The sequence below is a fragment of the Uncinocarpus reesii genome, genomic scaffold (genome assembly GCF_000003515.1).
Source record: "Uncinocarpus reesii 1704 scaffold_2 genomic scaffold, whole genome shotgun sequence".
Taxonomy (NCBI): domain Eukaryota; kingdom Fungi; phylum Ascomycota; class Eurotiomycetes; order Onygenales; family Onygenaceae; genus Uncinocarpus; species Uncinocarpus reesii.
The window spans coordinates 4,697,246-4,711,613 of record NW_003052499.1 but is presented as its reverse complement, the minus strand read 5'-3'; the positions used below and the strand labels follow the sequence as shown (position 1 = coordinate 4,711,613).

The 14,368-nt window shown below is 47.0% G+C and overlaps 7 protein-coding genes and 1 non-coding gene across 8 annotated transcripts; 5 read left to right on the top strand and 3 right to left on the bottom strand.

Annotated features, from left to right (window-relative positions):
• Positions 1-248: 248 nt before the first annotated feature.
• On the top strand, positions 249-1,587 carry UREG_04559 (guanine nucleotide-binding protein alpha-2 subunit; the record flags this gene model as incomplete). Its single annotated transcript, XM_002544996.1, has 5 exons — positions 249-378; positions 438-622; positions 705-868; positions 902-1,190; positions 1,246-1,587. 5 exons carry the CDS (start codon positions 249-251, stop codon positions 1,585-1,587), a joined length of 1,110 nt encoding a protein of 369 aa, XP_002545042.1.
• Positions 1,588-2,732: 1,145 nt separating this feature from the next.
• UREG_04558 (uncharacterized protein) lies at positions 2,733-3,963 on the top strand (the record flags this gene model as incomplete). The annotated part of the gene is made up of 2 exons (XM_002544995.1): positions 2,733-3,075; positions 3,185-3,963. The coding sequence occupies 2 exons, from the start codon at positions 2,733-2,735 to the stop codon at positions 3,961-3,963; spliced, it is 1,122 nt and encodes a 373-aa protein (XP_002545041.1).
• Positions 3,964-4,863: 900 nt separating this feature from the next.
• On the bottom strand, positions 4,864-5,387 carry UREG_04557 (vacuolar ATP synthase subunit c; the record flags this gene model as incomplete). The annotated part of the gene is made up of 4 exons (XM_002544994.1): positions 4,864-4,928; positions 4,989-5,092; positions 5,150-5,306; positions 5,351-5,387. The coding sequence occupies 4 exons, from the start codon at positions 5,385-5,387 to the stop codon at positions 4,864-4,866; spliced, it is 363 nt and encodes a 120-aa protein (XP_002545040.1).
• Positions 5,388-6,140: 753 nt separating this feature from the next.
• Positions 6,141-7,814, bottom strand: UREG_04556 (uncharacterized protein; the record flags this gene model as incomplete). The annotated part of the gene is made up of 2 exons (XM_002544993.1): positions 6,141-7,601; positions 7,812-7,814. The coding sequence occupies 2 exons, from the start codon at positions 7,812-7,814 to the stop codon at positions 6,141-6,143; spliced, it is 1,464 nt and encodes a 487-aa protein (XP_002545039.1).
• Positions 7,815-8,360: 546 nt separating this feature from the next.
• Positions 8,361-9,121, bottom strand: UREG_04555 (uncharacterized protein; the record flags this gene model as incomplete). The annotated part of the gene is made up of 2 exons (XM_002544992.1): positions 8,361-8,752; positions 8,812-9,121. 2 exons carry the CDS (start codon positions 9,119-9,121, stop codon positions 8,361-8,363), a joined length of 702 nt encoding a protein of 233 aa, XP_002545038.1.
• A 262-nt stretch (positions 9,122-9,383) lies between these two features.
• Positions 9,384-9,457, top strand: UREG_08026. The gene has a single exon. It is a non-coding gene; the product is annotated as a tRNA-Val (tRNA).
• A 1,198-nt stretch (positions 9,458-10,655) lies between these two features.
• On the top strand, positions 10,656-11,565 carry UREG_04554 (prohibitin; the record flags this gene model as incomplete). Its single annotated transcript, XM_002544991.1, has 2 exons — positions 10,656-10,976; positions 11,044-11,565. The coding sequence occupies 2 exons, from the start codon at positions 10,656-10,658 to the stop codon at positions 11,563-11,565; spliced, it is 843 nt and encodes a 280-aa protein (XP_002545037.1).
• Positions 11,566-12,206: 641 nt separating this feature from the next.
• On the top strand, positions 12,207-14,049 carry UREG_04553 (uncharacterized protein; the record flags this gene model as incomplete). The annotated part of the gene is made up of 2 exons (XM_002544990.1): positions 12,207-12,909; positions 12,962-14,049. 2 exons carry the CDS (start codon positions 12,207-12,209, stop codon positions 14,047-14,049), a joined length of 1,791 nt encoding a protein of 596 aa, XP_002545036.1.
• Positions 14,050-14,368: the final 319 nt, after the last annotated feature.

Genomic DNA, 14,368 nt, shown 5'->3' with positions numbered 1-14,368 from the left:
AGAAGTCCCACACCTCCCTTCAACGCTGACAACATCCTGAAAAGTGATAGTATAGGTAACCAGTGGTAAGAGCCCTTTCTAGTTTCTTTTCGATATACTTTTAGCAAAAGCGACTTTGACGAGGCCTGGTCTCCAACTTCCCCATCACCCACTTTCGCGACCCTGCTGCTACCAGACTCGACTGCGAAATAACTGATTGCTTGGGTTTGACTGATGGAATGTTAAGAGGTTTCAATCGGCTTTCCAAGATGGGGTGTTCCGGATCGAAGGAGCTTAGCCCTGACGAGCGGCAAGCTATCAAGCAAAATGCGACTATTGACAAAATGATACGCATGGACAAGAAGACGCACGACCGCACTGTCAAAATCCTTTTGCTTGGTAGGTGAAATCCGCGGCACACATATGGCAAAGCAACGGTCCTGAGACTTTCAAACCAGGTGCTGGCGAGTCTGGAAAATCTACGATTATAAAACAGATGCGCATCATCCACGCTGGTGGCTTCCCAGAAGACGAGCGTCGCCAAACACGCGCCGTTATTTATTCTAACATCATCGTGGCCTTCAAGATCTTAATAAATATTATGGAGGCTGAAGGAATCGGTTTTGAGAAACCTGCTACACAGGTTAGCACTCTTGTTCTCAGTTCGGTTTTGGTAAACATTATTGAGTGCGAGCTTACGATAATTATTTTTTCTTATTCCACAGGATTTTGCCAATTTTATAGAGGGGACTGAGGCAGACGTGGAATCCGATGAGGCGTTTACAGATTTAAAAGTTCGAGAAGCGATGAAGGGAATGTGGGATGATTCAGGAGTTCAGAAAGCAGTCGCAAAAGGCCACGAGTTTGCTCTTCACGATAACCTCGACTAGTAAGACGCTGGTATTCTATCCGATAACGAAAGCCACTTTGCTGACAAGACATCCTCTCAAAGCTACTTCAATTCTTTGGACCGCATATTCACCCCTGGTTGGCTTCCGAACAACCAAGATATGCTGCATTCGCGATTGCGAACAACCGGAATCACAGAGACTCTCTTTGAGTTAGGGCAAATCAACTTTCGTATGATGGATGTCGGTGGGCAGCGCTCAGAACGCAAGAAATGGATCCATTGCTTTGAAGGAGTCCAGTGTCTGCTTTTCATGGTGGCCCTTTCTGGTTATGACCAATGCCTTGTTGAAGATCAAACTGCGGTGAGTAACTTCCGCCACAGACCAAGGATATGTTGTGGCTAACACGAGGCCGAAGAATCAAATGCACGAAGCAATGATGCTATTCGAATCTCTGGTCAACGGCGACTGGTTCAAGAGAAAACCCGTCATTCTATTCCTCAACAAAATTGACCTCTTTAAACAAAAGCTTCCATACTCCCCTGTGTCAAAACATTTTCCAGAATTCAAAGGGCCAGATGGCGATTACGAAGCAGCCGAGAAATTCTTTTCAGTGAGGTTTAGAGGCATGACCCGTATGCCTGAGCGCGAAATTTATATTCACCCCACAACCGCCACCGACACGACTCTTCTGAAAGCGACCATGAACTCAGTGCAGGATATGATCATCCAGAAGAATTTGAACAGCCTTGTTTTGTAAATTTCGTGATACCCTAAAAGTCACGCCTCTCGACTTTCATTCGCATCTGTTCTTTGCATATTGCTATTTCTATTATATCCCATGTGCTTCTTATTTCATGCTTCATCCTGTTCGGGAGTTTGACGGAGAATGGCTGCAATCATCGAGCACATGTCCCGGTTATTGCACGTGTTGATATTTTCACTGTCTCTTCATCTTCATACTTGTGACTTTCGGGTCGAACTTCAATTTTTCCGGCTTTCCTGTATAAGTTTCGCTGGGGTGTTTCAGGTGCCTCATAGAAATGATGCTATTACTTTTGTTTAGTTTGTTTTCCTTTACCGCGCAGGTCATCACCGAAAGCTTATAGGCTCTTGAGCCAGCTGATGTTCAAGGAATGAACAATCTACGGGAGGGACAGTTGTTTTTCTTTGGTGTAGTTGGTGGATCTGGGGTTAAGGGAATGAAAAGTGGAAGGACTTCGAGTTTGATTGTAATGTCTTTTTAGCAGCGTGCTTTGTGAATATTAAATAATAGATGGGGGACGTTTACCATTTGCTTCTCGCTTCGCAGTGACCCTTGCTAAGTTTCTCTAAGTGCCTTTACCGTTCATGTCAAGCAACAGGAGAAATGCGCGCAGACTCTGAAAAGACTTAAAGGGGTAAATACGAAAGTGTCTGACAGGGGATCTGCCTGTCTGCTCGACATTCCGCGCTATCCAACCCCCACGGCTATAAAGAAGCCCGAGTGTCTGCGGAGAACCGCCGACAAATACCATGTAGGCTTACCCCTCTCGCTTGGTTGGGCAGATGGATGCGCCTGGCATCTGACAACCGAGGAGTCAAACGTGTTTGTGTCGACATCAATATCATTCAGAACACTAATGGCATTGGTACAGTCCTCGTCCACAGCAAGCTCTCTTTAGGATTGATAACTTTCATTGAGCTGTTGTCCTCGTTCCTGGAAATCATGTCATGGGACGCCTCCACGTGACATATCGGGTGATTATGTAATTTGTGGCGGCAATGTGACTGAACTCACCTTTAATCCGCTTGGGAGCAGAACTTGCTCACTCCAAAGGTACAGCAGACAGTGATAAACCCTCCCCCTTCGATCCTCCCTCGACTGACTGCACAGGAGCTGTTCGCGGCTCTTGTTGCTTCAAAATGCTTTCCTCTTCGATATGCCGTATCGCTCGAACTCCAACGGTCGCCATTCCCGCCGTGACGCCACGCCCATCAACCATCGCCCTCGCTAGCTCCGCAACCAACCTCGCTGCTCCTCGAACCCATCACCGCCGGTATTCCTCTTCAAAACCCCCAGTACCCCCGAGTGATGGCTCCAGAGGCATCGATGCGCCATCGCAAGCTCCCGCAAAGAGTGTAAGCCCGACGAAAAAAGAGGACGCTGAAAAAAGAACCAAGCGCCGGGCCAAGGAGAGCAAATCCAAACCAGAGACTTCGCTGAATCTTCCTAGCGTTCCTTCTACACAGCATTTACATCCTCAAGGTTCGTACTCGCTATTGTTTGGCTTGTCTGAAATTTTGGCAATTTGCTTGTTGAATCACGTGGACCTTTTGGGAAAGATCAGATGTGCTAACCAAAGGAATATATTCAGATATACACGTCGCATCTTTCTTTTCTATTCACCGGCCCATGTCCGTTACAACCACGGTACCTCCGGCGTCGACTTCCGAACTTTTTAATTCCATTTTCTCCTCGAAAAAGCAATCGAAAGCGCGGCAAAACGACGTAATCTACACCATTGCTTCGGCAGTTAATGTGATTGAAAATGCGATTCCCAAAGGGCCTCACTCTACGGAAGCAAACGATCTTCGTGCGGCTGTAACGCAGGCATCGACGAGCAATGCGGAACCCGATGTGACACACCTTGATGGCGTCCCAATGCAGGATCTGCGGATATCCGTTCAAGAATTTGCCAAGAGACTCAGACCTTTTAATCCTCCCCCACCACCTGTCCCTATGGATGAGGCTGAGCAGGCGAAGGCCATGGAAGCGGAAGCCGAAGCAGCCGAAACGGAACAGAGTTACTCTACTGTTCTTACGATACGTGAGTCTAGCCACGCAGACGGTTCAAGGAGCTATGAGGCGTTTACAACACCATTTGTTCGTGTAGAAGAAATGGAAGCGCCGTCGGGCGTCGAGACAGAAACCATGGGGGAGCAACATATTCCCGAGTCCGCGAGATTACCAAGCCGTTTCTTAGATAGGATGCGGATCCGACAATTGCGATGGGAAACTTTTATGGAGCGGAGAAGACCCACGATGCATGCCATCAGTGTTAAAAGACAGCGAAAGCTCAAGATGAAGAAACACAAGCACAAGAAACTGATGCGGAAAACAAGAACTTTGAGGCGCAAACTTGATAAGACCTAATGAACTTGGCTATTCGCGGTCAATTCCGGTCTGTTTTGATTTTCTGGTCTCCTCTTAGCTGCTGCTTCTGTTCGGTATAGCTGGCATTGTTAATCCGTAGGTATTTTCGCGTTTGTCTCTGTTGGTCGGACGATCGACTTGGCTTCTCTTGTTTTTTCTTTTCATACAGTCTATAAGATTTTCCATCCACTCAGAGAAATGGTTTATATATGCCGCTGCTGTCCACCTATGGCAACACTTGCCCGTCCCTTGAATAGACCATGCAGTCCACATGGCTTATCTTGTCTTCTCGCCTCTCTACGCTTTTTGAATATACATATAGAGTATCCCCATCAATGCATAGCATGAAGCAATCCACACCAAGCCTTGCAACCGTGCGTTGTTAAACTACCTTTTATAAGATGTAGACAGCTATAAGGAAATAAATGCATTAACTACAGTACACATAGCACAGATACATATACATTGCACATGAATTCAAGTCCCAAGATATCCGAAATCCACGTCTAGCATAGGTACCAAAGAGCAATTATGATATAGTAGCAGGGAGGCAACGTACAGAATAAGCAGGAGAAAACCTCAAAGACTGGCAATGAAAAACCAGATAGAAACCCCAGAAGGAAAGGTAGAAACGTCTAAAATCAGGCTAAATCCCCAACCATGAGAGTTGGGATACATGTTTCGGCCACCACAGATAAAACAAATGCGGTATGGTGTACGGAGTAGTACGACGGTTTTAGGTTCTCAGGTCAATGGCAAGATAAGTAAAGTCATCATCCTCACCCACTCATATTCCATAGTACTTGATTTAAACACAGTTGACTCCCACCAGTCTTCATTAGTTGGCCTAGCAGTCGATGTATCGGCTGGCAGGCTGTGTTTAAATTGGTTGTGCAATGTTTAGCATGTAACACCTTGCGTTGCACGGGAGTTCATGAGAAGTGCAACAATCAGTCCGTATAGACCTGTCAATATTGATTAGAAACATGAGCCTTTACAATTATTAACTTCATAGGAAAACGAACCCAGGACTTCAGCGAAAATGAGGATCAAAATCATTCCGACGAAAAGACGGGGTTGTTGTGCAGTTCCACGGACACCAGCGTCACCAACGATTCCGATAGCGAATCTAGGGGCAGAACGATCATCAGCATGGATTTACAGTTATGATGAGGGCAAAACGTACCCTGCGGCCAATCCAGCAAGACCGACGGACAATCCAGCACCAAGTTGAATAAAGCCGGTGTACAACGATTTGTCCTGACCCAAGTCGTTCGCTATCAAGACCGAGACAACCAACCCGTAAATGCCAATGATACCGGCCATGACAATAGGAACGATGTCTAGAGGAGGTAGAGAAGGCGTTAGCGACGACTGAAGCACATACGGGATTTTGTGCACCTGCGAAGCCCGAGCGCCGACATTATGGGTTCATCAGGTGAAGTTGAGCATCTTACTTTTGACGATCAAGTCAGGTCTTAGCACAGCGGTCGAGCAGACGCCCACACCGGCTTTTGCTGTCCCGTAGGCAGCACCGAAACATGTGAAGATGATGGCGGAAGAGCATCCTAAGGCACCAAAGAATGGCTGTTGTTTGTTCAATATCAGTACCAGGCCCAGTTCTAAAATGCGTCAAGGAGGTGGAAAAAGGAGATAGACAGTCGGGTCATAAGTCGTGTTTGCTCGTCGAGTATGAGTGCAGAATGCTTAGGTCTACTAACCGCGTAAACAGGGCTAGACGTGGTTTAACAGTTAGTATTAAGGCCAAGATAATCGACAAAACCCGTATAGGGACGAGTGATACGTATTTGGTCCAGAATCGGCTTACCAGAGATCTGAAGGCATCTTGGTTAACTATGAGGAAACGTTCAACCGAACTCCGGATAGAAAAGGCACGGACTCAAACGATAGGTTGTAGGCAAAATAACCAAATAGGCAAATTAATATGGATCAATCACGGTTGTGCCTCGCTTAAGATGTTAGAAGGCAGTGGAATTAGAGAAGTTGTAGCTTGTTGCGCTGTGAAGCTTTGGGATGTTCGTCGTCGAGCCCCAAGTGCTGAGATCCGGTCACGTGGGGGGCTATCGCCGCTCTATCAATTCTCCCGACCCGCTACAACCACGCAAGGGGAAAACAAAGCTTCAAATTATGTTCTTTTGGTATACGAACTACTTAGGCTAAGTCCCTATTACAATTCTCGAACCGGGGACGTCGATCTTGGTTCCTGGTGGTTCGAGAGATCGCCTTCCTTTGACTATACCCTTTTCAACGGTAGTAAACGTGATGCCCTTCTCAGAGAGCGCTCCGAAATAATTGTGCAGCACGACAAGATCGTTGCTGAGCGTCTGCGTTGATTTCTGCAGGTCATCCTGATTGTCTGTCGACGGAAAAGATGATTCATCCGCAGAAGGAATCACTCCAAAAATACAATCTTCTGCAGTTTTCTTTGCTGACTTCGAGTTTTGAGAATGGTGAATGGGTACGCCAGTGTCCAAAGGTGCGACGAAAAACTGCACAGTATCTCCAGGCTTCGCTGCCTCGGAGAGCGGCGTGACCAGTTTCCCATCATTGAATTCCATCAAATTCGGAAATGGATCGGAGGGAAATTCGTTGATATCCGGTTTCTGGGGTATTTGCAAGAACAGTTCATTAATCGGGTGACGGTGCCCGGAACTGTGCTCTTCTTGATAGCTATACTCAGGGTCGAGTGAAAGAAGACCCTGCTTTTTACCCCATCCACCACCTCCACTCATCAAACGATGAAGGCGGGCGCCACTTTGAATTGCGCCAGATACATTGCTAATGTAATCCTCGTCTTCAGAAAGGGGTTTCGTGTGACCCTCAGGCCTAACGAGAGCCCAGACGGCTAATTTGTGGTTTTGTAATTTGTGTTTCTCAATATACTCTGGCAAAGCTTTTTCTAGTTCTGCTGATGCCGGTCCCGACTTTGTGGATCCATTCCCGGTTGAAATCTGACTCAAGACATTTCCCATGCTTGCAACCACTTTTCTAGGTTGAGTAACTGGGTATAAAGGTATATACGGGGTGACAACGGGCGAGCGAGTAGCGGATTGTATTCGGCAGATCACGAGATCCTTTGTTTCCTTTAGTTTTAGACTCGTAGTATCTTTATCACGCTGCCAGCGCGATGCTAGCATCGTTCGTGGCTTTCCAGTGACAAAGATGGTGTTAGCCACGCGGATCCCAATCTCTGTAAAAACAGTTTCGTCTCCTTGGGCGTGAGTAACTGCATAGGTAATCGTGGGCTCGATTTCAGGCATCGAAACATCCCGCCTCCGCATGGGCCGGGCGATATCTCCAGATAAGGAGTCCTGGTCGGTTAGTAAAAGCGATATTCCCTCATAGCCTTGTTGTTCGAGCGGTGCCAGGTATTGAGCTGAGGCTGAATTTGGAATTGGTAATTTGTCCACCACAGCTGATATAGAATATAACTCTGCATTCTCCTTATCCATTTGTAACGCATCCCGAAATATATGGCTCATGATTGATGGGAGCAGTGTGTTATGCGCCTGTGCCCAAGCTGCCAACGCCGGTGTAGCAAGAATTACAGGGACATTTCGTAAGGATTCTGGTGCCCGCGGAAGAACTGGCAGCTTAGGTATGATGGTTGCAGGTTCCTAAAAAGCGTTGCCATCAGCCTGGGATTCTCACATTCGTGTATAATAGGCAACAACTTACCGCAAGGGATGCTCTAGGAGTGAGCAAAGTAATAGCAGTTAGTTGCCCTCTCCCTCTTTGAACAATTGCATCTTTTTGTAAGGGTGTAAGACTGCTGAAACCCTTCCACCCCGTAGGCTTGCGGCAAGCCCTTCTGGCTCCTTGCAAACCATGTTGGGTTGCAACAGGGCCCCAAATCAAGCCTCTAGTGATCATCCTCCTTGTAGCTGAGTTCAAGGAACATTGCGAGAACTCTGATATGTGTTAGTGACCATTCACTGTTTCGATGGAAGGATGAAAATCAGAGGGACATCGTCCTTGGAGCCATACGGAGTTATCAATGCCAAGGACACCTTCAGCATGGTCGCATATACTCCGTACCCCGTATTATTATTCGATTTAAGAAAACAATTTGTGTCAGACACTCATGACGCCACTAGGATATGATAAAATACGTCGTAGAACGGCATTAATCGAGATTGTTCATTTTGTCTAGGCCAAATAACCAGAGACCGGGAGAACGAGGAAATTATGACAATCCCATTCCGTGCTTTTTATGTATATACCCGCACATAAGACGCCGCGCAAATAATTTCATACCCAACGCCCATAAAACCTGGCTTCCTGAAAGTGAGGTTCATGGAAACAGAAAGACATTCAGAAATGGTACACGAATCCAACCCGTACATCGACTTTGCAAACATACCACATCCCACCCGCTATACTTTGACCTTGCTAGTCTCCTTCTGGACGAGCTTCGTTAATTCTTCGTAAACTTTGGAGTACTCCTCTTGCTTCTCAGCGTCGTCTTTAGATGTTTCCTTCTTCTTCTTACCGCCGGGTTGCGGAAGAAGCATAACAACACTGGTTGGTCTCTTTGTCGCTCCGGCGCTTCCCAATTCAGCTCGAGACGTGACGTATACGTAGGGGATCCCATGATCTTCGCACAGGACAGGAATGTGCGATATTACGTCCATTGGGGAAATATCGGCTGCGAGGACAACGATGCCAATTGGCGACGTAATACTGACATTCGCGGCGGCCATGGGCGATTTCCGAACGGCTTTGACTACTTCCTTGACACCTCGTTTTAAAGATTTGTTCACAGCAGCTAGAGTAAGAACCTGGTAAGCGAATACTCCATGTAAACCGAAGCTAGGAGCGGCATACCTTTCTTGACGCCCTTCAGTACCTTCTTCGCAGCCTTATCGTCCGCCAACGGGTTTGCGAAAGGCACAAGCGATCCAACGGGACGTTTCCCGTCCTTCGGTTGCTCGTCTACCTCCATCTGAACATCCTCGACGGAATTGGACAGTGGCAGCGCCTTCTCAGCCAAGTCCTTCTCGATAGCTTCGGCAACAACGGTGGTTTTCTTCTTGTCCTTATCCTTCTTCGACTTCTTATGGATGCCGTCTACCTCGGAACGCTTCTTCTCCTTCTTCTCCTTCTTTCTTTCCTTGTCACTTCGGTCTTTCGCCATTGCGGAGAACGATAATCGACGATCCCCGTTTGGTTAATATCGGGAAAACAAAAATATACCGAGAATGACAGGGCGCCGGGCACAATGGACGTTTTGATTTCTGAGCAGCCAAATGTTCGTGATCTCGACTTTTTCCTACAAGCTCCAGTGGGAGCGAAAATTCACGCGCTAATCCGTTTTCGTCTTAGTCGCCTACCGCTCAGGTAACAGCAGCAATAACCCTAATATCAGCTAAAAATTTGCTCACCTGAATATCAAGATCGGCCGAGTGGTGTAGTTGGTTATCACGTTTCGTTAACACCGAAAAGGTCCTGAGTTCGAGTCTCAGCTTGGTCAGAACATTCTTTTTACTCTGGCAATATAATTGTATTTTTGTTCAGCCCGGGAAGCCATCATATATTGCCGGTCTTCGTCGAGATGTTGGTGAGGCCGCTAAAGAAAAAGCCCTGATTTTTATGTCGGAGAGCAGTTAACGGGCTGCAATTAAAGTCGGAGACATGTTCACATTGGCAATCTAGATAATAAATATGGACCAGAAATATGTAGAGTATGATTGCTTTCTATTACTGTACAACGCAATCAAAGAGAACCTCTGCTTTCCATCCTTATTCTTGCTAAACCAACAAATTTATGTTTTGACCGTCTTGACTTACTCCTCGGAGGCACCCTCGGCGAGGCGACCAGGCTTGGAGTTCAGATATTCGTTTCTAAGACCATGAGCTGTCAGCGGAGCCCTGAAAGACGCGACCAAAGTCCTAAGCCAATTTAAGTACCTCTCAACAGCCCAGTTCATGATAGCATATGCAGCGACAAATGGGGGAACGACGTAAAGGAATTGGCCCTTGCATCGTCGCCATGTGTTGAAGATTGCATTGTGCATAGCACCTGCGAGTGTGCGTTGACGGTTGGAAGCGAGAGAGTATGTGATAATTCCTCTCTGGGGGTTTGGAGAGCCTGCGAAAGAAAGGCGAAGGTCGTAAGCCAGGTTCTCATCCGGTCCATGTTCTCGGCTTTTTGGTTCGAAGAGAAGGCGAAGTTGTTCGGTGATCTACTATCTCAACATACCAAAACTACCCCATCCTCCCAGCCACCTGCAACACGTTAGCAATTGGCCATTGAGCAAGGCAATCTTCAAGATAAATTGTCGTTTGATTTTAGCCGAAACAAAATCCGCAGTGGAATCGCCAGTACTCACACGCCGTGCTTTGGATCCGCTCCAGCGTTACCCATTGTTGATACCGACGAAATGCTATGAACGTAAGGGCTTGTTATGAAGAATAGGAATAGCTGCGACTAACACGGATGTTGCTCGATCTCGTCAGAAGAAATAGACGATGCGGGATTGGCGTGCTGGTTGGTTGTTCGCTGACAACTTCACCCTCCCACGCTAAACCCGATTTGGCTACGGCGACTTCTGGGACGTCCGTCAAGCTTCCTGCAAAACGTCTCGTCGCCAAATCGCAGCTTTCAAGGAAGACTTCGAAGCTGAACCGGCGCCCGCTGCACTTCCGGATACCCACGATCGATTCTCACCATGGCGACCCCTCTGACCTTCGTCTATAGATACGCCATTCCGATTGCGTTTGGTGTTTCGTTTGCCCAGGCATCTATGTACGATGTCAAGGGTGGCACAAGAGCAGTTATTTTCGACAGACTGAGTGGTGTTCAAGATAAAGTCGTCAATGAAGGAACACATTTCCTTGTTCCGTGGTTGCAAAAGAGTATCATCTACGATGTGAGAACGAAGCCTCGAAATATCTCAACGACAACTGGAAGTAAGGATCTGCAGATGGTTAGTTTAACGCTGAGAGTATTACATCGCCCTGAGGTGCAGAAGCTGCCCAAGATCTACCAGGTATGGAAACAAATAGCACTGTCGTTTTTCGCGTATTTCTCCTCCGGTTAACTAACAACTTGCATAGTCTCTTGGGCAAGACTACGATGAAAGGGTCCTCCCGTCCATCGGCAATGAAGTCCTCAAGTCCATTGTCGCCCAATTCGATGCCGCAGAACTTATCACCCAGAGAGAAGCCGTTTCCAACCGGATACGTACCGACCTCATGCGCCGTGCTCAAGAATTCAACATCGCCCTAGAAGACGTCTCCATCACCCACATGACTTTCGGTAAGGAGTTCACTCGAGCCGTCGAGCAGAAGCAAATTGCCCAACAAGATGCGGAAAGAGCGCGATTTATTGTCGAGAAAGCCGAGCAGGAGCGCCAGGCGAACGTTATTCGAGCCGAGGGTGAAGCTGAGAGCGCCGATATTATCAGCAAGGCCGTCGCCAAGGCTGGTGATGGTTTGATCCAGATTCGACGAATTGAAGCCAGCCGAGAGATTGCGCAGACGCTGTCCACCAACCCCAACGTCACATATCTCCCTGGCGGTGAAGGTGGAAATGGGGGAGGCAAGAGTACCAGCCTTTTGCTTGGATTGAGATCGTAAGGCGTGTTGGTTGGAACCTGTATCAAAATGTCTTACTACACTATTCTTCTCATATCATGTCTAAAATGTATTTATCCTTCTCCGCTTCATATCATGTGTTGGTAAATCAAGGCTTCAATAGTCACTCAGTCTCTATGAAGCCCGGTCCTAATGAAGTTCTGAGATGTATCTTTGTATATGTTCCGGTCTTGTTGGTAACTGCCATCCAAAACCAAGTAGGCTATATGGAAAAGTGCATCTCAAGTGAATATTTTCAATCTTCAAGTTCAAAAACTATTGCATCCGGAACAGCACAATCTTGGCATGCGACTTTTATAGTGTTCACTTTTGAAGCCAGATATACTGTCCATTCCTCTGTTTGTTGCCTTACATCCCAGACCAAACAGACTGCTAAGCCTGTGACAATCTTAACTATTACCCTTCATCTTGCAAAATCGATCCAAGAGCATCAAATGATTGACAATTCCAAAAGCAAACAGGGAACATACATTGCTTCAAACCAAAAAGGAAACGGCAAATGCCATTATTTTTGGTCTCTGGTGTACAAGTTCCCAGAAACGCTAATTTGTTTGTTTATATAAGTTCTCAGCCAGGCCCCCTCACGCGATCTTGCAACACAAACTCACACATTCTGTTCAACAATGGACAATGTCAAGCACCAAGACAACATGAATGGGTTTAACTGGGAAAGGGCCCAGCAGCGACGAACTGCTGGACTTACAAATGCTACCGGTGGCCGTCCAAAAGATAGGGCTATCAAAAAGGGCGGCGAGCAGGAAAAGGGGACACCGCACAAATTTTCAAGAGCAAGGAGTGTTTGGCGACAATCTGCTTTACCAACACACGCCACTCACTCGGACAATAAAAGAAACACCCCTGATTGGAGAAAGAAAGGTGCACAGACTTCCCAGAACAAGGCGGATGGCTGGATAGTTGGGAATAATCAAGGGAGTCAACGCACAGAAGACAGTTGGGCAAGTAAGGATGACATCCAAGGAAACAAGAACACAGGTGATGGCTGGACAATGAAGGATGACAATCAAGGAGACAAAAACACGGACAATGGCTGGACAGCAAGCAGCAGTGTTCAGAAACCAGTCACCGGAAATGGTCTGGTAGTAAGTGATGCTAAACCAACATCACTCCCTAAATTCCACCCTATCAGGGCAGATAATCGTTATAGACAACAAAAGAGCCACCCATGTGGCGGCAGCACCAATATTAAACTCTCGGACTTGCGCGCCATGCAAAATGGGATTTTGAAATCCGCAAAGATTACCCACTGTGAATATGCGGGATCATACAATTGGCTTGACAATTCAGTGCCAACAATCCTGATACCAGGTAGGATCATCTCCTGAAGTCCGAAAAATGAGGCGCTAAACAGTATTGGTAGGGGCACCACCCGTCTGGACGCCCATTCGTGGACCTCACCAACTCAAGCAGGATAAGGGCAAATATTTCCGCGATCAAAATTCCGCACGATGGCGAAAGCATCCTCTAGAGCCAGCAATTCGAGCGGTTTTGGACTATAACCCCAAATTTGATCCAGAGGATATTGACGTTGTTACCTGCGCCGGGATCCTAGGCAGTCTGTTCAAATTTGCTTCCTCAGTCCCGTGGACGTTTGGGTTCGATATGGAAAAAGTGGGCAAGACTGTCTTTATCGTCAGACGCGAGAAAAAACCAGACGAAATCATCGAAGGAGTTTATGGATATGGCCATACCTTTCCCGAGGCTAACACTAGCTGGGACACGTCAGTGAAAAACTCCGTTTCCCATCAAAGAATCATTCGATATCGATTTGCCGGACTCAATCTTCTGGTTCGGTATGAAGCGGACGGGTACTTCCCTAATATGGTCCATAAGCTGGATGAGCTTTTCGAGGTTATTGGACGTGATGCAAAAACGAGCGACGTCGACAGCCTAGTCGATGCTACAAAGAAACATCAAGTGACCGAAACACGAGCAACTGAACATAGCACGCTTCAGATTCGGCAGGCGGGATCGATTGTGCCTCAAGAAGCTCTATTTGACATCAAAACCCGCCACAAAGACAATGAGATTGATATGCTTGTCCAGCTCCCACGTCTATGGGCACGCCAGATGAAGAATTTCGTCCTTGCCTATCATCAAAATGGATTTTTCGGCGAAAAAACCATTATTCAAGACCTTAGCACCGATATCGAAAAATGGGAAGACGCCAATCAATCGACCCTGTCACTTGTGGCAGTCGGTCTAAAGAGATTAATCACAGAGATCAATAAATCTGAGACGTCGCGCTTGGAGGGTTGGCGAAGTCGAGACGGCCCATTAGTCCTTCGAGCTCAGGACGACGAGTCGAAAAGCGTATTGCCCGCAGATCTCACGTCAAAATGGGAGGGAACGCATTCAGAAACCGAGGAGGAGGAGGATGGGCCCCCCAGCGAAGACGAATGGGACTTTGTCGACCCGAAAGGAAAAGACCTTTTGCTTGATTATTAGTGCTCCTTGGGGGACCAATTCAAAGCTTCCCTGAAGGATCTCCAATCCAGCTACTAGATTGGCTCGAAATGTTGTCTTTGTAGTTAGTCTCTTTTGTTCTGTATAGATCGGACACTGATTTTCGGGATGTTATTGTGAGATTACTAGATTGAATAGGACCATATGCTTGGAGCTAGATTCCTTCATGTACTGATATCCCGTGGTAAAATTTTTGTGCGCAGATATCCGCAATCGCATGCTCGCGCCGTTTTCCTGGCTGGAGGTCCATTCTTGTGATGTTGACTGAAAATAGCCATCCAAGATGTCGCCAAATCTCAAT